General features: G+C 34.4%; 1 protein-coding gene across 1 annotated transcript; it reads left to right on the forward strand.

Annotated features, from left to right (window-relative positions):
* The first annotated feature begins 23,670 nt into the window (after positions 1 to 23,670).
* Positions 23,671 to 26,844, forward strand: LOC126881602 (uncharacterized). The gene is made up of 2 exons (XM_050645964.1): positions 23,671 to 23,943; positions 24,310 to 26,844. Exon 2 carries the CDS (start codon positions 24,339 to 24,341, stop codon positions 26,721 to 26,723), a length of 2,385 nt encoding a protein of 794 aa, XP_050501921.1. The 5' UTR covers positions 23,671 to 23,943; positions 24,310 to 24,338; the 3' UTR covers positions 26,724 to 26,844.
* The last annotated feature ends 368 nt before the right edge of the window (positions 26,845 to 27,212 follow it).

Here is a 27,212-nt window from a genome sequence, read left to right on the forward strand (position 1 = left end):
ATCATAGCTAGAAGCAAAAGAGAAATGATAGAAGCATTTAACGCTATAGAAAGAGCGGCACAAAAGAGTGGCCTAAATACTAATGAAATAAAAACCAAATACATGAAGACCAGCAACTAGGTCAAAGAAACTTACAGAATCTGAAAATAGGAGACTATAACATCGAAAGCGTAAAAAATTTTACATATCTTGGTTCACTAGTTACCGCAAATAACAATGACCGCTAAGAAGTTAAGAGAAGAATACATATTGCTAATAAAACATATAATGGACTCAATAAACATCTAAGATCTAACAACATCACGAGAAAAACCAAATGCAAAATATACAAAACCCTGATAAAACCGGTCCTTATATATGGATCAGAGAGATGGACACTGTCGAAAAGCGATGAGAACTTATTAGGTACGTTGAAACGAAAAATCCTTAGACACATATATAAGGGGGTGAAAGAAAATGACGTATGGCGCAGAAGATTTAATTTTGAACTATACGCAGCATACAACGAACCCGACGTCATAACATCCATAAAGATCGGACGTCTGCGCTGGTTGGGCCATGTTGAACTAATGTTGGAGACCGAAACACCAAAACATATAATGAAGCAAACACCAGTAGGTGTTTTGTAGTTGAGAAGGTAAAAGGGAAGACCCAAACTTAGATACATGGAACAAGTGGAACAAGATCTGAAAACACTTGAGATTACCCACTGGAATAACAAAGCAAGGAACAGAACAGAATGGCGGCAAATCCTAGAACAAGCCAGGACCCAAAAAGGGTTTTCGAGCTACTGATGATGGTGATGATGACTTGATAAGGTGTGGCACCCATAATTACTTTATAAAATAAAAAAATCTCTACCCAACAAATACTTAGACTTATTAAAATCATATGTAAATAAAAGGGAACTTGAAACTATCAAGTAGATGATGAACTACCAAGCCGCAACTAAATTCAGTCAGGAGTCCTTCAAGATAGTATACTGGCTCAACTACTTTATGTAGGTACTGTACACAACCGATATACCAAACCTCTCCACAAACCACCATTGGAAGTTTCGCTGATGACACAGCAATATTTTCAACTGAAGAGGATCCAACAGCTGCAGTAATGAGCCGAGTAAATGTAGCCCTTAATCAAGTCAACACTGGGGCTTCATCTTGATTATAAATTAAACTAAAAACAACACATTTTTAAGAACAAGAAACAAATTAAGCTGAAAGTGAAAGAAATTAATTGGCTTATAGGTCGAAAATTCCGACACTCAATTGAGAATAACTGTTCGTTTATAAAACAGTCGACAAACCTATATGGACGTACGGAATCGAACTATGGAGTTGTGCCAGCAAATCAAATACAAAACTTATCAAGAATCCAATCAAATTTCTACGCACCATCGCAAATGCTCCGTGGTAAATTTCTAACCAAACACTTGATAGAGACTTAAACATCCCGTTAGTCAGTATCAGCACAATGATTCAGGAAAAAGTCCACAGACACCAGGAAAAATTGGAAGGTCACCCTAACTAATTAATAATATTATTTACACTACTGCCGCCACTAAATAACAGAATAGTATAAAGATTATGGCCCATTATAGATTTCCGCTGAAACTGAGATGAAACCGGTAAGTGATGTACCTCAAAACAACTTATTATTATATATAGTTTAGCTCTCCAGGCCTAGAAGGCCCATGGCTTGGTTTACTATTCCTTTCCAATCTCTCCTATTTGCTGCTTTATTTTTCCAATTTGTGATTTTCAGTTCTTCTATGTCTTTTTCAACATCTTTCTTCCATCTGGTTTTCGGTCTACCTTTCTTCTTCTTTCCTCCTATTCCTCCCGTTAGTATTTTTTTGGGAAGTCTCGTGTTTGGCATCCTTTGGATATGTCCCAACCATCTCAGTCTTTGTGATTTTACGATCCCTACTATGTTTGGTTCACCATACATCCTCTCCAATTCCACATTTGGTCTTCTTATCCACATTCCATTCCATATCTTTCCGCCAAATATTTTTCTTAGGACTTTTCTTTCCCATACTTTAAGCATGACTTGCTCGGATTTGTTCATCGTCCATGTTTCACTGGCATACAAGACTATAGGTCTTATCACTGTCTTGTATATTCTTATCTTAGCCCCTCTAGATATGTTCTTATTTCTCAATAAGTTGTTTAGAGCAAAGATACAACGATTGCCAGCCATAATTCTCGCTTGGATTTCTTCTTTTATATTTGGTCTCCTAGTGAATGTCGCTCCTAGATATTGGAATCTCTCTACTTCCTCGAATTTATATATTTTTGCCTCTGTGTTTATTGTCAGGTATTGTCCTTGTGTGTATTCTCGTTCTGTCCATTCCATATATTTAGTCTTTTCTTCGTTTATGTATATCCCTTTCTTTCTTCCTATCGCCTCTAGTCTTTTTAGTATTTCTTTTAATTCTTGTTTGCTTCTGGCTATCATTACTATGTCATCAGCGAATGCCAAGCATTGGTGTTTTCGTTGGTATACAAGTCCTGTCCTGTTAATTTCGGCTTCTCTGATGACTATTTCAAGAAGGATACTAAACAACAGTGATGACAGTGGGTCTCCTTGTCGTACCCCTTCACCGACCCTAAACTTATCTGTTTCCTTTCCATTTATTTTAACCCTGTTCTCTGTTTCTCTGAGTGTAACTTTTACCATCTTTATTAATTTTTTACTAATTCCAATTTCACATAGTGCTTTGTATATTTCTTTTCGTTTAACTCTGTCAAAAGCTTGTTTAAAGTCAATGAATAGGGCCATTGTAGATTTTCCGTATTCGTAGCTTTCCGCTTGTATCTCACGCAGCAGGAAAATTTGATCCACCGTGCTGCGTCCTCTTCTGAATCCACATTGATATTCTCCTATGTCATTATCTATCTTTTGTGTTATCTTGTCTTTTATATGTACTGCAAGTATTTTATATGCAACGTTTAGTAGGGCTACTCCCCTGTAATTATGGCATAAACTTTTGTCGCCTTTTTTGTGAATTGGACACAGTGTGGCTTCAGTCCATTCTTTTGGTATGTGTTCTTGTTCCCAAATTTCTTTTATCAGCTTTTCCAAATGCTTAATTAGTACTGGTCCTCCATATTTAAACATTTCAGCTGTTATTTCATCCTTACCTGGGCTCTTGTTTTTCTTTAGTTTTTCTATTATTTTTTTTATTTCTTTTTCATTAGGCGGTCTTTCCTGTATTTCTTCTTTATCAATATTTTCATTCGGTCCTTCTTCTTCTTCTTCTGCATATTCTGTTGTGGGAATTTCATTTAGAAGCTCTTCGAAGTATTCTCTCCATCTGCTCAGTATTTCTTCGTCGCTTACTAAATTCCTTCCATTTTTGCTTTTGTAGTGTACAGGTTTTCTTTGGAACCCCTTTTTCTCATTTTTTACTCCTTGATATAAGTTCCTGACTTCTCCATTTTTATAGTTTTCTTCTATGCATTTCAATTTATCTTCGTTGTACTTTCTTTTCTTTGCTCTTATGATTCTTTTAGTTCGTTTTCTTTGTTCGTTGTATTGTATCTCCATCTCTGGTGTTTTCACTTGCATCATTTTGAGTCTTAACTTATTTCTTTCATCCAGTTCTATTTTACATTCTTCATCAAACCATTCTTTGAATCCATCTTTTATATTTCTATTACTGACTTGCGCTGCTTTGGTCATACATACTTTTATTTGCGTCCATTTTTGTTCGATGTTTTCATTTTCTGCAATATTTTCCAGTTCTCTAGTGACTAGTCTTTCATATTTACTTTGTTCTTCTTCTGACAGTAGTCTAATAGGTTTAGTTACTTTGTACCTTTTTTTCTGTTGATTTCTAAGAACTGGTATAACCTGTTTAAGTTGTATTCCGACTATAAAGTGATCTGTGTCTGCATCCGGTCCTCTATATGTTCTTATGTTCTTTATACATTTTTCCATGTCTTTTTCGATGAGCACATGATCTATTTGATTTATGGTTTTTCCATCTGGTGATCTCCATGTTCCTTGATATATTCTTTTGTGTTGAAAGTACGTGCTCATAACGATCATGTTTTTTTCTTTTGCAAAATCTATTAAGAGGTGACCATTTTCATTCGTTGTTTCATGCAGACTATATTTTCCTATGGTGGGTGTGTATATTTCTTCTTTTCCTATTTTGGCATTAGCATCACCTAGTACTATTTTTATATCGTATTTGGGAATATTTTCGAATACTGTATCTATTTGACTGTAGAAGTCTTCCTTTATCTCTATGTTTTTCTCTTCAGTCGGTGCATGTATGTTTATAAATGTTATTTTTTGGTATTTTCCTCTTATTCTTAGTATGCATATTCTCTCTGAAATTGGTTTAAAGTCAACGATTAGATCTTTCAGCTTTTTGTTTACTACAAATCCTGTGCCTAACATTCTATTTTCGCCTCCGCTATTGAAAAATAAATAGTCATTTATTTCCATTGAGTTTTGGCCTAGTTGTTTCGTTTCTTGTAGTGCTACTATTTCGAATTTATATTTTTTACATTCATCTACTAGGTGTTTCAGTTTTCCTTCTTCGTATGTTCCTCTTACATTCCATGTTCCTACTAATATATGTTCTTTTATGGGCTGCTTTTCATTAATAATCTGTACATTTTGTCTATTTCGTGTACCTGTACTTTGCCATGTCGTCTCCGTTATTTCAGTCTGCTTTCGTTGTATTGCTAGTTTTTTGGTTGTATATTTTTCTCTTTTATGAGTTGTTGTTGGCTGTTATTCCATGTCCATATTTCACCATTAATGATTAGCTTCTGGTATCCTATTTTTACATTTTTTCCATTATGCCTCTCTACCATAGCCTTGCTTCTAATTTCTTTCTGAATAATTCTTTCTTCTTTTGACATATCATCATTAATATAGATTCTTTCGTCCTTTTTGGTTTTTAATTTACTTTTATTTTTCATTACTTCTATTTTGTTTTTCACGCTGTTGAGTTCCACTATGACAGTATTTTCTCCTATTTTCCTTGCTCCATTTACATCTACTGAAACTTGTAGCTCTTTTTCCATAAAATTCTCCATAGCCCCTCGTAAAACTTTCTGATCATTTGTATCAATTTTTATTCCTTGTATTATTACATTTTTTCTCTTTCTTTCTCTTTCCAATTTCTCTATTTTTTCATTTGCTATACTAATTTCTTTTTCTAATTGACCTATTTGATTTATAGCTTTTTCGTTTGTTTCTCGCAGCTTTTTTATTTCATCTTTGTAGCCGCTTTGTTGATCTTTCAGTTCTTTAATTTCATTCTTTAGTTGTGTGATTTCGTCTCCAGATCTATATTGTTCTTTTTTTATGTCTTTTATATCCATTGCTAATTCCCTCATCATTTTCATCATTTGTTCCATTCCACTTATGTTATCTTCATCTGTTTTTTGTGATGTTCTAGCTGTTATTTTTGATTTTTTGCTGGGATGTTCCTCCTCTTCCCTTCTCCTTTTCATTTCATCATCTAATTCGCTATCTGAACTCATTGTTCTTAATTCCTAGTTATTTTTCGTGCTAGAGTTATTAGTCAATGCGTCACGGGTGAAGTTTCGTGGAGAACTCTACTCACAGTTCAAATTCCCACCCGCACCCGCGCTAGCCGTTACTAATTTTCCAGCACTTTTATTCCTAGGTAAAATCAAAATCAAAATCCGGCCCTGGTTATCTGTTTATAATAAAATTAATTATATTATAATAAAGTTTTCTACTTACAGCTGATTCTGTTTATTAATATGCTTTATTTTCCTGTAGAAATACACCATTCACAATATTGTTTTGTTTCCACCTACTGCAAAACCTGCTTTGTTTATATTCGATATCACACAAGTTTTTATCACTTTACACAAGAATTTAATTCCTTATCGTTGGAATTACTTTTTTCCGATTTTTTCACTGTATAATTAGTTAACTAATTAGGTTGTTTATTTATGTACCTACATATATTGGTTTATAGTTACACTGCACTTTTGTATAACACAATTGTTTTATTGCTATATCTGCCCGAGAATCGAGTTAAGATACGAGCTAAACACGTGTGTTCTATTCGCTGGTCAGCGACCGAATCCCAAAACAACTTATTACTGTACAATATTATAATTATTTATGTAAATTGTGCTTGTTATACAATTAACTTATAGAATAGAATGTATAATTCTGACTGTTAATAAATGCTTTTAAAAAAATCATCACTTTAACATTTTAACATTTAATAAATTTCAGTATTTTTTATAAAAAATGATTTTATTACCTGCAGTCCGTATTACGTATCATTTACGGTACACATCGATTTGTACTTTTCATGTATCGATGCATTCATTTTCATTCACTAAAAAATTCATTTTTAATTGGGTGAAATACCTATGAAAAATCAACAAAATACCTTTGATGTTAATAATTTGTTAGTTTGTTTATTTTCATAGCCATCGTTAATATATCGAGATAAATTTGTTGGTACATGGAAACGTAGGCATCCATGAAAAGAACAAATCGATTTTTCGCAAAAAGAGCGTGTTATATGGAATTGAGATCACAAAATAATGTTTTCATAAATAAATCAAAAAGGAATCTGTTAAATGTTATGTCAAGATGCTAAAATTGTGAAAGAAAAAAGAGTTATAAATGAAATTGCCCCCACGAGCTAATGACTGAAATTTACAAACTATATTCCTAATAAACGATTTAATGCTTACTTCACTTACACATCGCAGCGCTGGTTCTTGGAGAATTAAAATGAACCACGAGCTGGATGAACAAACAGGTATTGTTTAAATTTGTAAAGTCACAAAGATTAAACTGGCTTGGTCACTTAAAAAGAATGCCAGATAATCGAGCTGTAAAAGTAATCCAGAGATGGAAGCATTCAGTTAAGGTCATTTTTTACCTGGGGTAATTTTTTACCCCCGTTGGTCATCCGTGTAACAAAAAAAGGTTGGTCATCGGAAGGTTAAGAAGCCGACTAAACTATCGGCCGATAAAAAGTCTGAAGTCTGCTGGGGCTCTTAGTCGTATTGCTTGCGTGGTTGTGTTAATTAAATCTGCGCCACCAATAAGCGGGGATCTGGAAACAAAAAAGAAGCCTTGCTCATAATGTCGCGAAAAGTGACTGCTCTCAGTTCTTCTAAACTGCATTTAAACTAGTCCCTTAAATTTTTCCAAAATCCACTCTTGTCCTCTTATCCTTTCCTGTATTATCAACGGAATGCTTCAAGAAATAGGTAGATAGGCGTGTTGTTTACTGTATTAAGTGAATTTATGTTTGATGAATATGCACACATATAGACCAAAAAATTTCCTAGTTTTATTATCGAACCAGCTGGTTTTTGTTGTTTCAATTTTTCCAAATGTCACTTTTGACTTGTAAGTATATATATTGTATTAAAACAGAAAATAGTGAAGAATTGCAAAGAATGATGAAAGCACTAGATAGTGAATCGACAAAGATGGGACTGAACATCGCTTACAGTAAAACAAAAGCCATGACCAATCAACAAGGAGAACCAATAATTACAGTGGCACAAACAAGAATAAAGCAAGTTAAAGAGATATTCTAGGACAAATCACTAAATTAAATAAAAAAAATCAGACCGAAGAAATAAAAAAAATAATAAGATTGGCCTGGGCATCACTCGGAAAACTCTCTTTTATTCTAAAGAAAAAAAATACCCCCAATACCTAAAATCAAGAGTATTCAATCAATGTACACTCCCTCTCCTCATATATGGCTCTTAGACATGGACACATACAAAGGAAAATATGAAAGAAATAAAAATATGAAACATGAAAAATTCCATTAATTACATTATCCAATGAGCGAACTGAGCAAATTGACGTCATTAAATCTCGCATAATATATGGGACATCCTGTATAAACAATACAGTTATTAAAATTTAAAATTGATCATTAAAAGTATATAATACTTACAAATGCAATTTAATGTGCTTATTCATTTTTTAAGTACTAAAGAAATGAGACAAAAAATGTATTATAAAAATAAAATGATGTTATGACGACGACACTGTTTATATAGTGTTTATATTGCTTAACGCCTTTGAAACTGAGAAGGTATTTTGACCAGATAACGATATGATTAGAGCCTAAGCACTTCCGAATAATTTGACCAATTACTCTTCAGTATTGCCCAATAAGATACGTTAGAAAATAATAAGCCACACCCGCGTCCATGTGGACTAATACAAGGAGTGATCAATTTTGAAGCAAGCAAATGTTTATATGGTTTATCTTTATTTCTATTCTCTTCGTAGAATTACTGACCGGACCCCAAAAATGCTTCTGGTCCAACTGACATCGTAAGAACATGTACATATCTATTTTCTTGTAGCTTCGCACTTAACTGTCGTATTACGTTGCTTAAACCCTAATACAACAAATAATAATACCAAATTCTCGAAAAAAAAAAAGAACAAAATAAATCGGAAATTTATTTGCTGGCTTCGCCTTCTTTTTTTAGTCGTATTGTTTGCGTGGTTGTGTTAATTAAATCTGCGCCACCAATAAGTGGGGATCTGGAAACAAAAAGAAGCCTTGCTGCTAACGAGTACGTCACGAAAAGTCGAAACTCGGCAGTTTCAAGAATTAATTACAGCTCTCAATTAACGGAAACGATTCATCCGTTAACTAATATGTTGTATTGGACCGATTTTTTGTATGCATAGCGTGAAGTATTATTGGATTTTAGATGAAGTTATGGTTTGTTGATTTATAGTTTGTTTAGATTTATTTATGGGATTAGTAGCAGTCGTGTTATTTTTCAATTATTAAAGTGTAATTGGGCATTATATTTTTAAAGTTGTTTTTATTTTTTAGCAGGAATTAGTGGTGAGCTTCTGAAAAATGCAACACCAATACTTGTTAGTATATATATATATAGATATATGTATCGGTTTTAGAACGTCTTTCGACGTTGTCCGATGCCTAACTTCCACGTCCTTCTATCATCCCATTGGCCCTCTCTAAGATCCCTTGCACTCATTGGTTTGGTTACCCCTTCTTTCCATGTCTTTTTGGGTCTTCCTCGTTTTTTGCGGTTTGGTGGTACCCACTTCATGATCTTTTTGGGCAATCTTGTGTCTTCCATTCTTTGAAAATGACCATACCAAATCAACTGTTTCCTCTCAATGTCTGTTGTTAAGTAGCCATATATTCCAATTCGTCTTCTTACTTCCTCATTTCGAACTCTTTCCCTACGGGATATACCGAACGATCTTCTAAACACATCCATTTCTACAGCTTCTAATTTTTTTCTGTTGTTCTCGGTTATTCTCCAAGTTTCTGCTCCGTAAAGTAGGCTGCTTTTAATAAGTGTTTCATAGATATTGTATTTTCGCTGTATTCTTAGTTCGGAGCTCCAAAGTATTCCATTTAGGCAGCCAATTGTTCTTCTAGCTTGTGTTACCCTTTTCTTTATTTCCTCATCGTCTTTTCCCGTTCTATCTAATAATACTCCCAGGTAAGTGTATTCACTACAGGATGTGATTTGTTCATTATCCTCTAGTTCGATATTGGATAACTCAGCTCCTATGGGTAGGTATTTAGTTTTTTCCACATTAATTTCCAAGCCCCACTGTTCATATTCCTCCTTTAGTTTTCTTGCAATATACTGTAGGTCGTCTTTATCATTAGCTATGATCACTTGGTCATCAGCAAATTGTAAGGTATATAAACAAACCTCTCCGGGGTCTATACCCATACCGTGGCATTTACGTTTCCACTGGTTTAGTGCTTTTGCAACATATATCTTGAACAAAGTTGGTGAAATACAGCAGCCCTGGCGCAGACCCTTGTTAACTATGAACTTTTTAGATAGTGTGTTGCCAATTTTTACTTGTGATGTAGAATTTTCATATAGATTTTTTAAGGCGTTGACTAGAGTGTAGCTGATGTTAGTTTCTTGTAGTGATTTCCACAATTTAGTCACAGGAACGCCGTCGTATGCTTTACGGAGGTCAACAAACATGAGATGGGTCTCTTGATTGGTTGCTGATTTTTTTTCAATTAATTGTTTTAGGCAGAAGACATTATCTGTGCAAGTCCTTCTAGCGCGGAAACCAGCCTCTTCTTCTTCTTCTTGTTCCCTATACTCCATCTCAATGAGATTTCTAAGAATGCGCCCGTACACCCGGCTTAGTGTACTACTTACCGATATTCCTCTGTAATTTGAGCAATCCAACTTATTTCCTTTTTTATGAATGGAAGAAATATAAGCTACTTTCCATAAACTGGGTGGTGTGACACCGTTTATATATTTGTTCATACACCAAGTAAGTGCTTGAAAGAGTTTATCTGTGCCACATTTTATTAATTCGGCAGGAATATTTTCTGGCCCTGGAGCTCTACCATTTTTTAGTTCATTTACAGCTTTCTTCACCATATCAACTCTCACTACTATCTCTTCGCCTTCAACGAATACTTCTGTTGGTGATTGGGTGGTATATTCGGCTCTACTTTCTGTTAGCAAACTCTCGTAGTATTCTTTCCATTTTTCTGTTGATATTAACTGAATAGAAATAGTATTTCTTTCTGTGTTCTTTATTTTGTTTAAAAATTTCCATGTCTCTGAACACTTCCTTCCGCCTATATAAGTGTTGATCTCTTGGCATTTCCTATCCCACATTTCTTTTTTTGCTGCTGTTACTGCTCTTCTTGTTGTTCTTCGTAGGTCCAAATATTTTTCTTTGTCTACTTGATGTTTAGTACTTAGCCACCGTGCGTACGCTTTCTTTTTCTCTATTATTAGCTTTTGTATGTCTTCGGTCCACCATAGCTTTTTACTGTGGCGTTCGGATTTTAAACCAAGCGCTTCTTTTGCGGCTGTTTGCATATTGTCTATTATATTTTTGTACACTTCTTCCACGGATACATTTTGGATTATATCTTCTAATTTTTCATTTAGTCTTCGTTGATATAGTGTTCTCGTACTTTCATGTTGTAAGCTGTCCAGGTTATTTGTTGTGTTAAAAATTTCTGTGACTTCAGGTAGTTCTTTTGTTTTCTTGGATCTAAACGGAAAAACTATTTCGGACTTTACCATAAAGTGATCCGAATCACATGATACTCCTCTATATACTCTTGTATCCATTACTTGTAATGTTGTATTTTGTTTTGTAATCACGTAATCTATGATCGATTTTAAATTTCTGGTTACCTGAATCCACGTATATTTGTGTATCTCCTTGTGTTTAAAAAACCCGTTTGTTATTTTTAGCTGATGGTTTTCGCATATTTGAATTAATCTTTCACCAAGCGCGGCTCCTCCTTAGGGTCAATTGGTCAATGACCCCCCTAAAATAATCTCATAAAAATACCAATTTTATTAAAAATATCTTTTATCTAAAACTTCACTCTGAAATATAAAATTCTCTCTCAGCAGTCTGCATTGGCAAAACAAATATAATAGATATAATAACGTCGCGCCTCGCGCTATACACAAGCCCGTGGCTGGGCCGTATTTTAAATTGTCTATATACAGTTCTTATGGCTTATGGACAAATGCATGTAAAATAGAAAAGAGACGGCAGATAGCAATTTCGTGGGCGAGAGTGGGAGTGACCTTTCCGTCGTATACCTCTAGTAGAGTCGACGGCCTCACGTTTAGTTAGTTACCGTCTGCTGACCGCACTTCACGGCAGGTCTATATCGATCGCGGCGTATTTGCGTAATTTATTTTGTTTTGTTGGATTTTTTTGTGATTGTAACAAAAACAAGATGAGTGTTGTTGACGAAATAATTGCCTTAAAATCTGCTGGAACACTAAATTATGAACGGCGGCTTGAGAAAAAAGAAAGTGGTCGACCAAAACCAAACATGAATTTAAAACAAACAACAAAGGATAGGGGTAAGGACATTCAAAGATATTTTAAAGAATCAATGTACAATTTGTGTGATTGGATTTGTGGCTGCAGTGTGAGAAATGCATTTTTTTGCTATCCGTGTTTACTGTTTTCGAATGACGCTGTATGGGCGAAAAATGGAGTAACTGACATTAAGCATTTAAAAGTGAAAATTACAAAACATGCCTCTTCAACTACTCATATAAATTCATCAATGAGTTACGCAAGTTTAGGACGTGTTAACATAAGACAGCAACTTGATAGTGTATATCGTAAATCTGTGCATGACTTTAATGAATTGGTATCTAAAAATAGGTATATTTTAAACAAACTAATCGACTGTGTAAAATTTTGTGGAGTTTTCGAAATTGCATTGCGCGGTCATGACGAAAGTGACAGCTCCAATAATCGTGGAATTTTTCTGGGCCTTATCGATTTTGTTTCTGAACTGGATTTAATGTTTAAAGAACACATTGAAAAAAGTACAGTATTTAAAGGAACATCGAAAACAATTCAGAACGATATTTTAGAATCAATGTTAGCCATTGTGCATACTCATATCATGAAGGAGATTGGCCAGACAAATTTTGTGGCCATTCAAGTAGATGAGACCACAGACAGCTCCAATAAAACGCAGATGATTATCATATTGCGATATGTATTAACTGGTATTGTACATGAAAGATTTTGGAAATTTGTTAACCCCCTAGGTACTACAGCACAACATTTAACTAATGTAATATTGGAAGAACTTCAATTATTAAAAATTAATGAAGCACCTGAAAAATTGATTGCCCAAAGTTACGATGGTGCATCAGTCATGAGCGGTAAACTGGGAGGAGTACAAACAAAAATTAAAGAAATATACCCAAATGCACACTTCATTCACTGCTATGCCCATCAATTTAATCTTATCCTCCAAAAAGCGGCGAGTCAACACAAACCGATAAAAATATTTTTTGCAAATTTACACGGATTTTCGTCCTTTTTCGGCCGATCTCCAAAACGTACGATGGTTCTGGATAGAGTGGTTAAAGTAAGGCTACCTAAAGCTGCGCCTACTCGATGGGCTTTCAATACAAAATGTGTTGAAATTGTATACACTTATAAAGATGATTTAAAATCTTGCTTAGAGGAAATTATTGATGAGGAGCAAGATGGTAACAATATAAATCAAGCAACTGGTTTAAAAAGACATTTGGAAGATGAGCATTTTTTATTTTGGTTAAATTTTTTCCATAAAATAATGCCCCATGTTGATATATTGTTTAAACAATTGCAAATGCGAGACATTGATGTTATATCTGTCAAAAATTGTATCCTGTCTTTTAACAACAATATCCAAATAATTAGAAATACTATTTTGGAATCAGAAGTACCAAGCACATCAACAGCAAAAAAAAGAAAAACTACTGCAGAGGATCCAAAGCGACGAACTGCACTTGAAATTTGTGATATTATTATATCTGAAATAAATCACAGGTTTAGTTTCAATGATCATCTCATGATTTCACAGTTATTCTACATAGAGAAATTTGAAGCATACACTACCAACTTTCCGCATGTGAATTATCCTAATTATCCCACAGTGAATATTTCCAAACTAAAATCGGAACTTGAAGTCTTATATTGTCGTGAGGATTTTCGCAATAGTGCTGGTGCAGTAGCCATACTTCAGCTTTTTATTAACATGAATTTGTCTGAAACATTTTCTGAAGCAGTGAAGTTATTAAATATTTTGTGCACACTCCCTATGACAACCGTGGAAAGTGAGAGATGTTTTTCTACTTTAAAAAGAGTAAAAACATTCCTGCGTAATACGATGGGACAACCTAGACTTAGTGCCTTGTCTATGCTGAGCATCGAGAAAACGCTTGTCAAGAGCATTCCAAATTTCAATGAGAAGGTCATAGACTATTTTGCAGAACTAAAGGATAGAAGAATTGACTTAAAATATAAAAATATTTAAAGTAAGTTTCGTTTTAATAAATTTACAATTTATTATACTATAAATATTCCTATCTATATATCAGTCAATAACCTGTTCATACCATTTTTCCTATATTTTTTAAAAGATTTACTCTAAAAAAAGACAAATTTAATTTTCGGAAAACTAGGGTAAATAGTATTGAGTTTTATCTAAGTCTGTATTTTTTATCTAAAATATAAATGCTAAAAGATCTTTTAAATACTTTAAAAAATCAACAGTTTGAAGTTTTCAAACCAAAATGACCCCCCTGAAGATTGACCCACGAGCCGCCGCTGTCTTTCACCATTGTCATTTTGGGTTATTTCTCCATGTGGACGTACCACTTTGTTGTTTACCTTCTGTCCGACTCTACTATTCAGATCTCCTGCTATGATCACTTCCCTAGTACTTCCAATTTTAGTAATTTTGTCATTGATTTTCTCAAAGAATTCGTCTTTAACAGCATAAGGCTGATCATCAGAGACTGCATATACAGTGCGTAAATCGTTCAGCTGGACATAGGGAACATACATTGTATATATTTAGATACATAAATACATACATTGTATTATATTAAGATAATTGTGGCAACTTCGCTCTCTCAATGACAATAATAGTTGTTAGCATTAAGGGGCATTAACCTCAAAATTGACAGTTAATTTCGAGTGACACAAATAAACGTCAAAACATGACATTGTAATAGAACTATTTTTGACCTAATGGGAACTGTGAGTGTCTGTTTAATTTTGAAATTAATTTTTAAATAAAAGATATTTTAAAAATTAAAGTAAAATTATCAATTTATCAGTCATAATCATTGTTTTTGATTTATTTATGGACTGACTTGCATTGAAAATCACTCATTATATTCGTTCTAACAGCTCTATTGCACCATAAACTCGTACTCGAACAGAGGTTTCAACTAACACAGGTTAGCGCAGTTGCCACAATGATCTCAATGTATAATCGCTATGTCCAGCAGAACGATTTACGTACTGTATACTTGTTAGTATGCATACAGAAATTTTCGATATAGTCTAAGAGCTGGGAGCGGATTTTGTGCGTGATAAGTAATATGGAAAAACTATACGGGGATATGTTGAATTAATTGTGTACATGACTTTCACCAACGGCCGGAAACCAGAGTTGGGGCCGAGGGTAGTTATAAGGGGCCAAAGTCGCGGATTTTATTATTTTTTTTATCACGCTCATGATCGAGATAGTGCACCAAAATTTGGGAATAAATAGGTCATGACGTACCTAAGTAAAATCTCTAGGGGCGCAACACTGCGTGGCCAACAAAGGGGTGGGGGTAGGGGTGAATATAAAAAATATAAGGGGATTTTTGCGACGTTCGTGATTGAGATATAGTGCACCAAAATATGGGTATAAGTAGAACATGACATAAGTAAGTAAAATCCCCAGAGCCGGAAACCAGAGTGGGGGAGGAAAGTAGTTATAAGGGTCAAAATTCCGTTTTTTATTATTTTTTTTGTGACGCTCATGATCGAGATAGTGCACCAAAATTTGGGAATAAGTAGGTCATGACGTAACTAAGTACAATCTCCAGGAGTGGAACGCTGCGTGGCCGACAAAGGGGTGGGGCAGGGGTGAACTTAAAAAATGTAAGGGGTTTTTTGCGACGTTCGTGATTGGGATAGTGCACCAAAATTTGGGAATAAGCAGACCATGACATAACTAAGTAATATCCCCAGAGGTGGAAACCAGAGTGGCGGACGAGAGTAGTTATAAGGGGTAATATTCGCGGTTTTTATTATTTTTTTTGTGGTGCTCGTGATGGAGATAGTGCACCAAAATTTGGGAGTAAGTAGGTCATGACGTAACTAAGTAAAATCTCCAGGGGCGGAACGCTGCTTGGGGTACAAAGGGGTGGTAGGCAGGAGTGAGTTTAAAAATACATGGGGTTTTTTTGCCTTTCGTGATCGAGATAGTGCACCAAAATTTGGGAATAAGTAGATCATGACATAACTAAGTAAAATCTCCAGGGGTGGAACGCTGCGTGAGGGACAAATTTTGTGCAAGGTCACAAAAAAATAATACACACTGCGACTTTGAAAGCTTAAAACTACCCTCATCCCCAACTCTGGTTTCCGGCTCTGGGGATTTTACTTAGCTAAGTCATGGTCTACTTATTCCCAAATTTTGGTGCACTATCTGGATCTAGAACGTCGCAAAAAACCCCGTATATTTTTTATATTCACACCTTCCCCCACCCCTTTATCGGCCACGCAGCGTTCCACCCCTGGAGATTATACTTAGTTACCTCATGACCTATTTATTTCCAAATTTTGGTGCACTATCTCGATCATGAGCGTCACAAAAAAAAATAATAAAAACGGCGATTTTGGCCCCTTATAACTACCCTCGTCCCCCACCTCGGGTTTCCGGCTCTGAGGATTTTACTTAGTTATGTTATGTTCTACTTATTCCCAAATTTTGGTGCACTATCTCGATCACGAACGGCAAAAAAACCCCTTATATTTTTTGTATTCACCCCCGCCCCATCCCTTTGTCGGCCACGCAGCGTGCCACCCCTGGATATTTTACTAAGTTACGTCATGACCAACTTATTCCCAAACTTTGGTGCACTACCTCGATCATGATGGTCACAAAAAAAATAATAAAAACGGCGACTTTGACCCTTTATAACTACCCTCGTCCCCAACTCTGGTTTCCGGCTCTGAGGATTATACTTAGTAATGTCATGGTCTACTTATTCCCAAATTTTTTTCCACTATTTCAATCACGAACGTCGCAAAAAACCCTTTATATCTTTTATATTCAACCCTACGCCCACCCCTTTGTCGGCCACGCTGCGTTCCACTCCTAGAGATTTTACTTAGTTACGTCATGACCTACTTATTCCCAAATTTTGGTGCACTATCTCGATCATGAGCGTTACAAAAAAAATAATAAAAACCGCGACTTTGACCCCTTGTAACTACCCTCGGCCCCCACTCTGGTTTCCAGCTGTTGGTGAAAGTCATGTACACAACTAATTCAACATATCCCCGTATAGTTTTTCCATATTACTTATCACGCACAGAAGCCGCTTCTATCTCTCCGACTAATAGGTATTTAACCCTTAACTACTGAACTGACATGTGGTATATCATACCCTGTCGAAAATATATTTTGTGTGCTGTATATTTCTAGAACACCACACGTGTAACTTAAAAGTGATGCTCCAGTTTTAATATGGTTTATTTTTTGAGCTACGTTGACGTAAAATTTTCTTGCGATAATACGTAATGCATAATATTAGTGTTTAAGTTTCTATAATGTAAAGCAGTCCAATGTATTCTTTCGGTAATAGTTTGGGAGCAAGTTCTTCCAGTTGTTCTAGCTTCAAGTGGAAAGCACTCTTTTACTATTGTTGAGTTACCAATACTCAAGTTTTTTTCGAAATTCAGGTTATAAAGGATTTTGTGAGAACCTAACCATTTTTTTAGTATTATGCATGCCTTCATAATTTTCTTGAAAAAATAAAGTTTGTTTTAAATGGTGAATGGGTTGAATACATATGTGAGTTCATTTTAATTGAAGTAAAGAAAGACAGACCCACTCACACTCTTTTAATTTCACTACGTCGACCGGTTTCGATCTCTACAATATACAGATCATCTTCAGGTCAGCGTTACAAGTGAATTAAATGCTAAAAGAAGCCAAAGTTAGAACAGTGACTGGTTGTACTAAAAAGGCTAATAGAAAGCCAAAATTTTAAAAAGTATGTACCTAAATGTTGACATTTAAGAACAACAAACAAATACATACGTATGCACACCCATGAGCCAACAAGTACTCATAAACCCGCACACGCACGCAGATGCATGAGGTTTATGACAATTTGTTAAAATTTTCGATCTACTTACATGCCGTTGCAAGGGATGATTTTTGTAAGTTCATCAGTAACATGTTTTCACGTCCAGATTATGCTAGTAGGATAACTAGGTGGACGACTGGGTAGGCGGACATGATTCGTAGGTTAACACATAGTGTATCGGAATAGATCTTGAATGTAGATATGTGATGTGAAACAAAAGATAGACGGAAGGAAAGGAAGACAGAACACCAACAGTTATCTGTAGGGTATTTTGTTTGTGATTTTTTTGAGTGTAACGGAATTAAGTTTTAATTTACTTTAATTTTTAACCGAGAGACCATTAATTTAATTTTATTGTTATGTATATTAGTTATGAGAAAGACAACGTTTGGATGGAAATGTTCGTAAATGCAGCTAAAGTGGTAATTAACTCTGTGTATGCACTTGTACGAGTGTAAAGGTCCTTGCTTTTAGATGTTTTGAGCTGAGGGCGAAGGTCGAAGTAAGGAAAAGACAAATGGAAATCAATTATTAGATTGTATTGTTCCCAGTCAAAGGACTAAGGGATGTCAGTCAGTTTACATCAATGTAGGTGCTTGATACTAGTAACTTTTAACTGCAGAGCAGTACGGGAAAAATTAATTAATAAAAAGAGGGAAGATCACATTACAATATTGGTTATAAACTGGAAAATAATAAGTAAGTGCCTGCACCCTGTAATTAATAATACATTCTTTTATGAACGTACACCAACTTCCAATAGCTTTAACAACCCCTTTTATTTATATTTCTATTAAGTTTAACTACATTTCATTACAGTTCATTTTATTTTAACTTATTATTTTCCAGTTTATAACTAATATTATAATTTGACCTTCCTCATTTAATTAATTAATTTTTTCCGTACTTCTCTACAGTTAAAATTTACTAGTATCAAGCACTTACATTGATGTAAACTGACTGACATCCCTTAGTCATTTGACTGGGAACAATACAATCTAACAGTTGATTTCCATTTGTCTTTTCCTTATTTCGACCTTTGCCCTCAGCTCAAAACATCTAAGAGCAAGGCCCTTTACAATAGTACAAGTGCATACACAGAGTTAATTACCACTTTAGCTGCATTTAGCAACATTTCCATCCGAACGTTGTCTTTCTCATAACTAATACACATAACATTAAAATTAAATTAATAGTCTCTCCGTTAAAAATTAAAATAAATTAAAACTTAATTCCGTTATTTTAACAAATAGTCATAAACCTCATGCATCTGCGTGCGTGTGCGGGCTTATGAGTACTTGTTTGCTCATGAGTGTGCATACGTATGTATCTGTTTGTTGTTCTTAAATGTCAACATTTCCATACTTTTCAAAATTTTTGGCTTCATATTAGCCTTTTTAGTACAACCAGACACTGTTCTAACTCTGGCTTTCTTTAATTATAGCATTTAATTCTCATATACGTCAAAATAAATGTCAAAGTTAATTTAAATTTGGAAATCTCTCCGAAAAATATTAATTTTTGGCGGATTATTTGATTTATACCGTTCTAATTTAGTTTGTTTAGTTTTGTTAAACTTTTCCTTATTTAGTTTACATTTTGAAAGTGTTCATAAGTTAAACGTTACTTGAAAACTCCTCTATGGAGTCATCTAGTGGAGGCGAACCGCCTGATATTGAGAATTCGATGGATAGTAGCTGTGATTTACAAGATTTAAATGGATTTCTACCCAACCAGCCTCAAAATAAGATAAGTAGTAGTATTAATCTTAACAATATTAATGAAAAACAAAATACTTTAGTAAACTCAGATCAACCAGAAAAAACCAGGCCTGTTTATTTATACGAAAAAATTGATTTAGGACCTTTTTACATTTTCATTGAAAACTCCAGTTTAAATTTTACAGGAAAATTAAACGCTGTTAAAATAGGCGAGATCCTATTTACGTTACATCCAGAAATTGACAATTATATAAAAAAAATTGACTCAATCGGACGCAACCGAGTTAGGGTCTCATTTAAAAATTATAGTAGCGCAAATGCTTTAGTTACTTCCAAATTCCTTATTCAAAAAAATCTGACCGCATACATTCCAAAATTTCAATTGTTTAAACTAGGTGTAGTAAGGGATATAGATTCAGATATATCGGAAGAATATCTTAAAAATAGAATAAAGGAATTTGATCACCATTGCAAATTCTCGGTTGAGTATGTGAAACGAATAACAAGAAAAATAGTAGCAGATGACAAAGTAATATTTAATCCAACAAAATCAGTTATTGTGTCTTTTAAATGCCAGAATATACCAAAGTATGTAGTAATTAATCATGTCTTACACACTGTTGAAAAATACCAGCAAAAGGTAATTATCTGTTACCACTGCTATAGGTATGGGCACATGAGTAAGCAGTGTAAAAGTAATCCTCGCTGTTTTAAGTGTCATGAATCTCACCTTTCCGATTCTTGTTCTTTATCATCGTTTAACAAAAAATGTCTATCCTGTGAAGGTGAACACTTCACTAATGAATGGGAGATATGCCCAGAATTTGATCGCCAAAAGAAAATAAAACATTATATGTCTGAAAACAGCTTATCTTTTAAGGAAACAATTAAACTCTTTCCTAAGATAACTTATGCATCTATAGCAGCCAATAATTCCTCAATAAATTCTCATCAAACTCCAAATATGAATGCACCATCCTCTTCATATTCCTTTACTCAATTGTCCACGTCTCAAACATCTTCCAATCAGTTCGCTCTACCTTCAGTTTCAAATAGATATACAATAATAAAACCACCAAAATACAAACGACCTATCTCTTCCTCACCAGACCAAGTAACAATGGAACATCAAAAAATAATAAAGTTAAACCCCATGTCCAACAGACCTGGTGGTATTATCACCTCTTCTTCGTATCAATCTACATTTAATCCAGAACAAGGATCTAAAATACATGAACCATCAAAAGAATTAACAGAATTAATATCAAATATAGTTACAAGTATTATCTCTAATATAAATCACAAAAATTTTGAAATTCCAGAAAAATCAGTTCTAGTAAATTCAATTCAATCAGTTTTAAGTTCTCTCTTATATAATAATGAATAGATTGGTAATTTGTCAATGGAATTGTAGATCGGCTAACTCTAATAGAGAAAACCTTATCCACCTATTAGAAGACCAGAAAGTTGATATCGCATTATTATCAGAAACTAGATTTAAACCAGAAAAGTATTATAACTTTCACGGGTACAATATTGTCAGAGACGACCGCTTTTCAGTAACTGTTGGCGGTGGCTCAGCAATTTTAATAAATTCAAACCTATATTACGAGGAAGTCACCATGAAAGTAGATTTAATAAACGTCAATAAAGTAGCAATAAAAATAAAGTTTAAGTCATATACTGTCACATTTATATCTATGTATGTTCCCCCAGGAACCAAGTTATTGTTACAACAATGGAACAATTTCATAACATCTATGGAAAGACCATTTATAATAGGAGGTGACCTTAATGCTCACCACATTGCCTGGGGCCTAGACAACCAAACAGATATGAAAGGTAAAATCTTGATGGACTGTATAGACGATAATAATTTAATATTCAAAAATGATGGCTCTCCTACTTTCTTTAGGAACTTCTCGAAATCGGCAATAGACCTGACCATTTGTACTCCTGACTTAAACCACCTGATCACTTGGAAAACACTTCAAGACCTATTTGGTTCAGACCATACACCTATAAGAGCAGAGTTAGAGGATCAACCAACTCATACATATAATCCATATTCACAAAAGTGGAATTTAAAGAATGCCGACTGGAAATTATATGAACAGTATTCGGAAGATGTATTCTCTCAATTTAAAGATATAAATTCTTATGAACAAATTTTGCACAATATAAATACAACTGCATCCTACTGCATCCCCAAATTTAAAATAAAAAAACCGACTTCCAGAGGAAAATACTGGTGGAATTTAGAATGTGAAGAAGCAGTCAGAAGAAGACAGGAAAGTTTTTGTATATTCAAAGAAAATCCAAACCATGAAAACCTACTTAAGTATAAAAAAGATGATGCACATGTCAAGAAGATCACTAAACAAACTAAAAGAAATAGCTGGAGAGATTATGTCGGATCCCTAAATAGGTCAGTCCCTATTAAAGATGTATGGTCAACAGTTAACCGAATAAAAAATAGAAAAACAAAGAACAAAGTCCCTGTTATTCTGTCGGAAGCTTCGTGGATAGAAGAGTTCCATCAAAATATCACACCGCCGTCTGCAGAATTAGTAATTCCTGATTTACAACTAAATGCTCTGTACGACTATCCAGAACCAATCCGTTTCCTAGTCAAACCATTTTCTGCCACTGAACTAAACTTTGCGTTGAAGAAAAACTCAAATTCAGCACCAGGTGCCGATAATATCCATTACTCGATGCTATCAAATCTTTCAAGAATTGGTAAGGCTGCACTACTAAATATATAATGAAATTTGGATGCGCCGCATAAAGATTCCTGACGATTGGCACGTTTACACTATTATCCCGGTTTTAAAACCAGGAAAATCATCAAAGAATTGGGATTCTTACCGTCCAATCGGTCTGGCTTCCTGTATACTAAAAACATATGAGAGACTTATTAAAAACCGTCTGGAATTTTGGCTAGAAAAGAACGACCTATTACCAAGAAGTCAGTTTGGTTTTAGAAAAGGTAAATCCACACAAGATAGCCTCTGCCACTTTTTAATAGACATTTATAGTTCCTTTACTTATAAGAAAGCAGTTAGTGCTTTGTTCTTAGATATAAAAGGGGCTTACGACAACGTTAATCTTCACATACTATACGCGAAAATGTTGGAAATAGGAATACCCGAGATAGTAACATGGAACATCATTAACTTATACATTAATCGAGCAGTTCACGTTAGATTAAATGGAGATCAATCTAACTCCCGATACACATCTTTGGGACTACCTCAGGGTAGCATCCTAAGTCCTATATTATATATACTGTATACTGCTGACTTAGAAACTAAACTTCCTCAACACATAAAAATCCTACAGTACGCTGATGATGTTGCGATATATGCAGAAAATAAGTCAATAGATAGATGTAATAACTACCTTAAATCGACATTGAATATTATAAAAAAATGGGCTACCGATAATAACTTAACAATATCAGAGAGTAAATCAACCATTGTTACCTTTACTAAAAAACGATATGTTCCTCAAAGCCATCTACAATTTGATAATACTAGTATTCCTTATAAAACTTCAATAAAATTTCTTGGCGTATTTTTAGACTCCAAATTAAATTGGAAAGAACACACAAATTACATATTACGAAGAATGGAAAATGCAATGAATATCATGAAGACTGTAAGTGTCAGTAACTGGGGAGCTGATCCAAACATATCAATATTACTATACAGAAATTTGATAAGATCAATCTTAGACTATGGATCTATTTTTTATGGCTCAGCATCAAACTCTGTACTCCAAAAAATCGAGAGGATCAAAAATAAGGCACTTAGGTTATGCACTGGTTATCTTCGTAGCACACCTATATTGGTCATGGAATGTGAGCTTAATGAACCTCCACTTTCATTACGCAGGGAATACCTAAGTGAGAAATTTATAGTTAAAACAGCGGTTAACGATAAACTGCTATTAAATAAAATTGTTCATTTAACCACCTCATACCTAACTCATTATTACTGGGAAAAAAAGAAACTGCTTTTAGTTGTGGAAAGCTTCCTCAACGTTTCTAATTCCATTGGCGACATACACCAAATTGAACAAAGCTCGTCTCGAAAGCTAAATTATGAAGATTATTTATCTCCAGTTAACTGTCATTTAAGTAATATTCGTGCGACAGACTTCCTTACTAAAATAGACCACCTTCAGTGTGTACAAAAAAACTAGGGGAGTTATCAGAAATTATATACGGATGGTTCAAAAATGGAAGGAAAAGTTGGATATGCTAGGGTAGAATACCCAGTGATTGGCCATATTTAATATTTGTGTTAGTCATTGGCCCCCATTAAAAAACTTTTAAAAACAAGGCACCACTGTACAACTAATACTAAATACCAGTATCAAATTCGTCTTCCAACATTCAAGGCCACTTCCATAAAATTTCGTTGTTAAACAGTCTGCCATTTGCGTGCTACAACTCGTTGTTAACAGGTCTCTCAGTCATGTGTAGTATTAGTTAGATTTCTAAAGTATTTGCTAAGGGCGACTACATTTTGGTAAGTGTTTGTGCAGTTTATTTTCTTTAAAACCCTGATTTTCTTACTTTGATTGTGTTAGTTACGTAATTGGTGGCTAATTAAATAATTTTTTTATGTTATAACTAGTAAATTTAAGAAAATAAATGACGGCCAATCTCTAGATTATAAAACACATACTACATTAGTGATTGGCCTGATGGCCAATAACTGAATTTTAAATATCTCGACGAAATTATATTTTCTATAAATGATTTTGAACTCTTTTGGCGTATTAACTCTATTGCTAGTCTATATGCTACAAACAAATCATTAAAATCAGTTATTGGCCGGGGGCCAATAACTGATGTTACACAGGGCCAATAACTGATTTTTACAAATTTGCAGGTAATATTGAACTGAACTTTTTTGGAACAATGCCTAAAATTATTGACGGAGAGAAATATCAAAAAAAGTATACAGAAGAAGAGCTTCAAACTGCCCTAGATGAAATAAACAACGGGTTTTCATTACGAGAAGTTTCAAGGCGCTATAAAATTCCAAGGGCAACCCTACAATTTCGAAAAAGTAAAAAATTTACGAAACCAAATTTAGGACCTAATCCAGTTCTTCTACCAGAAGAAGAAAAAATTTTGGTGAACTGGATTTTCGAAAATCATAGGAAAGGGTTTCCACGTCGAAAGGAAGATGTGCAGGAATCAGTTAAGCAGTTTCTTGATAGTAATCCCAGAGATAATCCTTTTATTAACAATCGTCCTGGCGAAACTTGGTACAAAGCTTTCCTACGAAGAAATCCCGAGATTTCTTTGCGTACAACAGAAGCTGTAACCGCGGCTAGCGCAAATGTTTCGGAAAGTGACATACGAAAATGGTTTTTTGAAGTTGAAAGTTTTTTCATAGAAAAAGGACTTACGGAAGTGTTACAGTACCCCGATCGTATTCTGAATGCAGATGAGACATGTTTTAATCTGTGCCCGAAAAACAGTAAAGTTCTAGCGCCTAGGGGGGCATCAAATGTTTATGAAGTAGAACATGCATCGTCTAAATCTAACATCACTGTGATGTTTACTTTTACAGCATCTGGAGGAATAACACCACCGATGGTCGTGTATCCATATAAACGGCTTCCTGCGAATATCGCCAAGTCTGTTCCTGGTGAATGGGGCATTGGCCTTTCTGATACGGGCTGGATGAAAGCAGAATTAATGTGTGATTATATTGAAAACATACTTTATCCGCATTTAAAAAAGGTGAATACGTCTTTTCCGGTCATTTTGTTTTTAGACGGTCATCGAACACACATGACGTACAACCTTAGTATCTTATGTAAAAAACTAAATATTGTTTTAATATGTCTATATCCTAACTCTACGAGACTTCTTCAACCGGCAGATGTGTCAGCTTTCAAGCCTATCAAAAGTGGATGGAAAAAGGCTGTTATACAATGGAGACGAGATCATCATTCAGAGACATTATCAAAAGAGCATTTTGCAAATGTTCTGAAAATTGCCGTGGAACAAACTGGAAAGTCAGAAACAATAAAAAGTGGATTCAAGGCTTGCGGACTATACCCTTGGAATCCAAACGCTTTAGATTATTCCAAGTGTCTTGGAGGACAAAAAATATTGACAGTTGAATCCGAAACAAAGTCAGAAAATCTAAGTAACACATTTTTAAGTTACAAAGATTTCTCTCGCATAGTAGGAAATCGCATTATTCAAGAATTTAACAATGATTATAAGGATGTCACAGAAAATGAACAACCACTGTTGTTTAAGTTATGGAAAAGTTTTAAACACATTCCTCAGGCCATAGAAGTGATTCCGGTGGAACAGCAAACTTTAAATATGCCTACCGATAGCACTGTCCATACAGAAGAGCCTGAACCTTCCGATTTCAACATTAATGAGATTCCTGTATTAATTGTAAGTCACGATCAAATATTAGATGGGCTGCTGGATGAAAATATTCAAATTATTAATGTCCAAGATATGCCCCCTGAACATACAGGCACGGAGCAAATTGAACTATCAAGGCCTAATAATAATGAAAACACAAACGAACAAAGACCTCCAAATCTGAATGAGACTTTGCAGTTTGCAAAGACACCTAAACGAAAAGGAAACAGAAACACCGAAAAAATAACATATGCAATTACATCTACCCAGTGGATTAAAAGAAAAGCTGAGGAGGAGGAATCTAAAAAAAAGATTGCTGCAGAAAAGGAGGAGAGAAAAAGACAACGTTTGGAAAAGAAGGCTGTTACAGTAAGCAAAATTTCCAAGAAGGTTAAAAGTTTAAAAACTGCCAAGAAAGAAAAAACACAAAGTAAAAAAACAGAGAAAAGTATAAACCGAGAAATAAAAGATGATGATAAGCCTAAAATGTTGAACAAACTTACCGAGCAACCTATCTTACCAGAGAAGGATTCTTTTAATACATGTGAAGACAATTGGCTTCTTGATAAATTTTTGTCAGATATACCATCTTCCTCGTCTTTTCAAGATAACAAAAAATGTGATTTGAAAAATATTGCAATAGAGAAGGTAAAAAAGAGTTTATTTACCGATGAGGTAATGGAAACCTACAAGAATAATTCGTTATTTAAAAATCCTAAGCTGACTGAGGGTCTTTGCTTCTCGTGTACTTATAATTTTAAAGAGCAAAATCTTGGAATTAAATGTAACTTTTGCCGAAGGGCCTACCACATTTCTTGCATAAATAGACTTAATATGCATAAATCAAATTCACAAACATTTAGCTGCAATATATGTCTAAAAAACCAACATAAAATTAATTAAGTCTTATACTTATGTATCATTTTTTACTTTTATATTAAAAGGGAGTTATATTAATAGGGAATTATTTTGATTTTGTGTACTATTTTTTACTGTGAATAAATACTACATATTTTAATTAGTACCTAAACCTGTTTCTTTTTTGATTATCTTTTTCGGCCAATAACTGATTGGTGGTGGCTAATCACTAGAAGTTTCATAATCCGTCCTGGCCAATAACTGACAAATTAGTGGCTAATTACTGGAGAAGCCATGCCAATAACTAGTTTTTGACAGAAAGGTATTACACAAGATTTTTTGGAACTTAAATTTGAATCTAGACTAGAAATGTTTGGTTTTGTATAACCTACAACTGATTTTTTATAGGGAGGAACGTAATATTCCTAATGATAAACATTTATTACATAATTCTATGATTTAATCCCTTAATAGAAATGTGACCGGCCAATCACTGGGTAGTCTACCCTATATATTACCCACAAAAAAGTATAA

This window comes from Diabrotica virgifera, chromosome 3 (genome assembly GCF_917563875.1).
Source record: "Diabrotica virgifera virgifera chromosome 3, PGI_DIABVI_V3a".
Taxonomy (NCBI): Eukaryota; Metazoa; Arthropoda; class Insecta; order Coleoptera; family Chrysomelidae; genus Diabrotica; species Diabrotica virgifera.

Coding starts and splice junctions, on each gene's coding strand:
- LOC126881602 (XM_050645964.1), top strand. CDS start 24,339: ATGCCTAAAATTATTGACGGAGAGAAATATCAAAAAAAGTATACAGAA.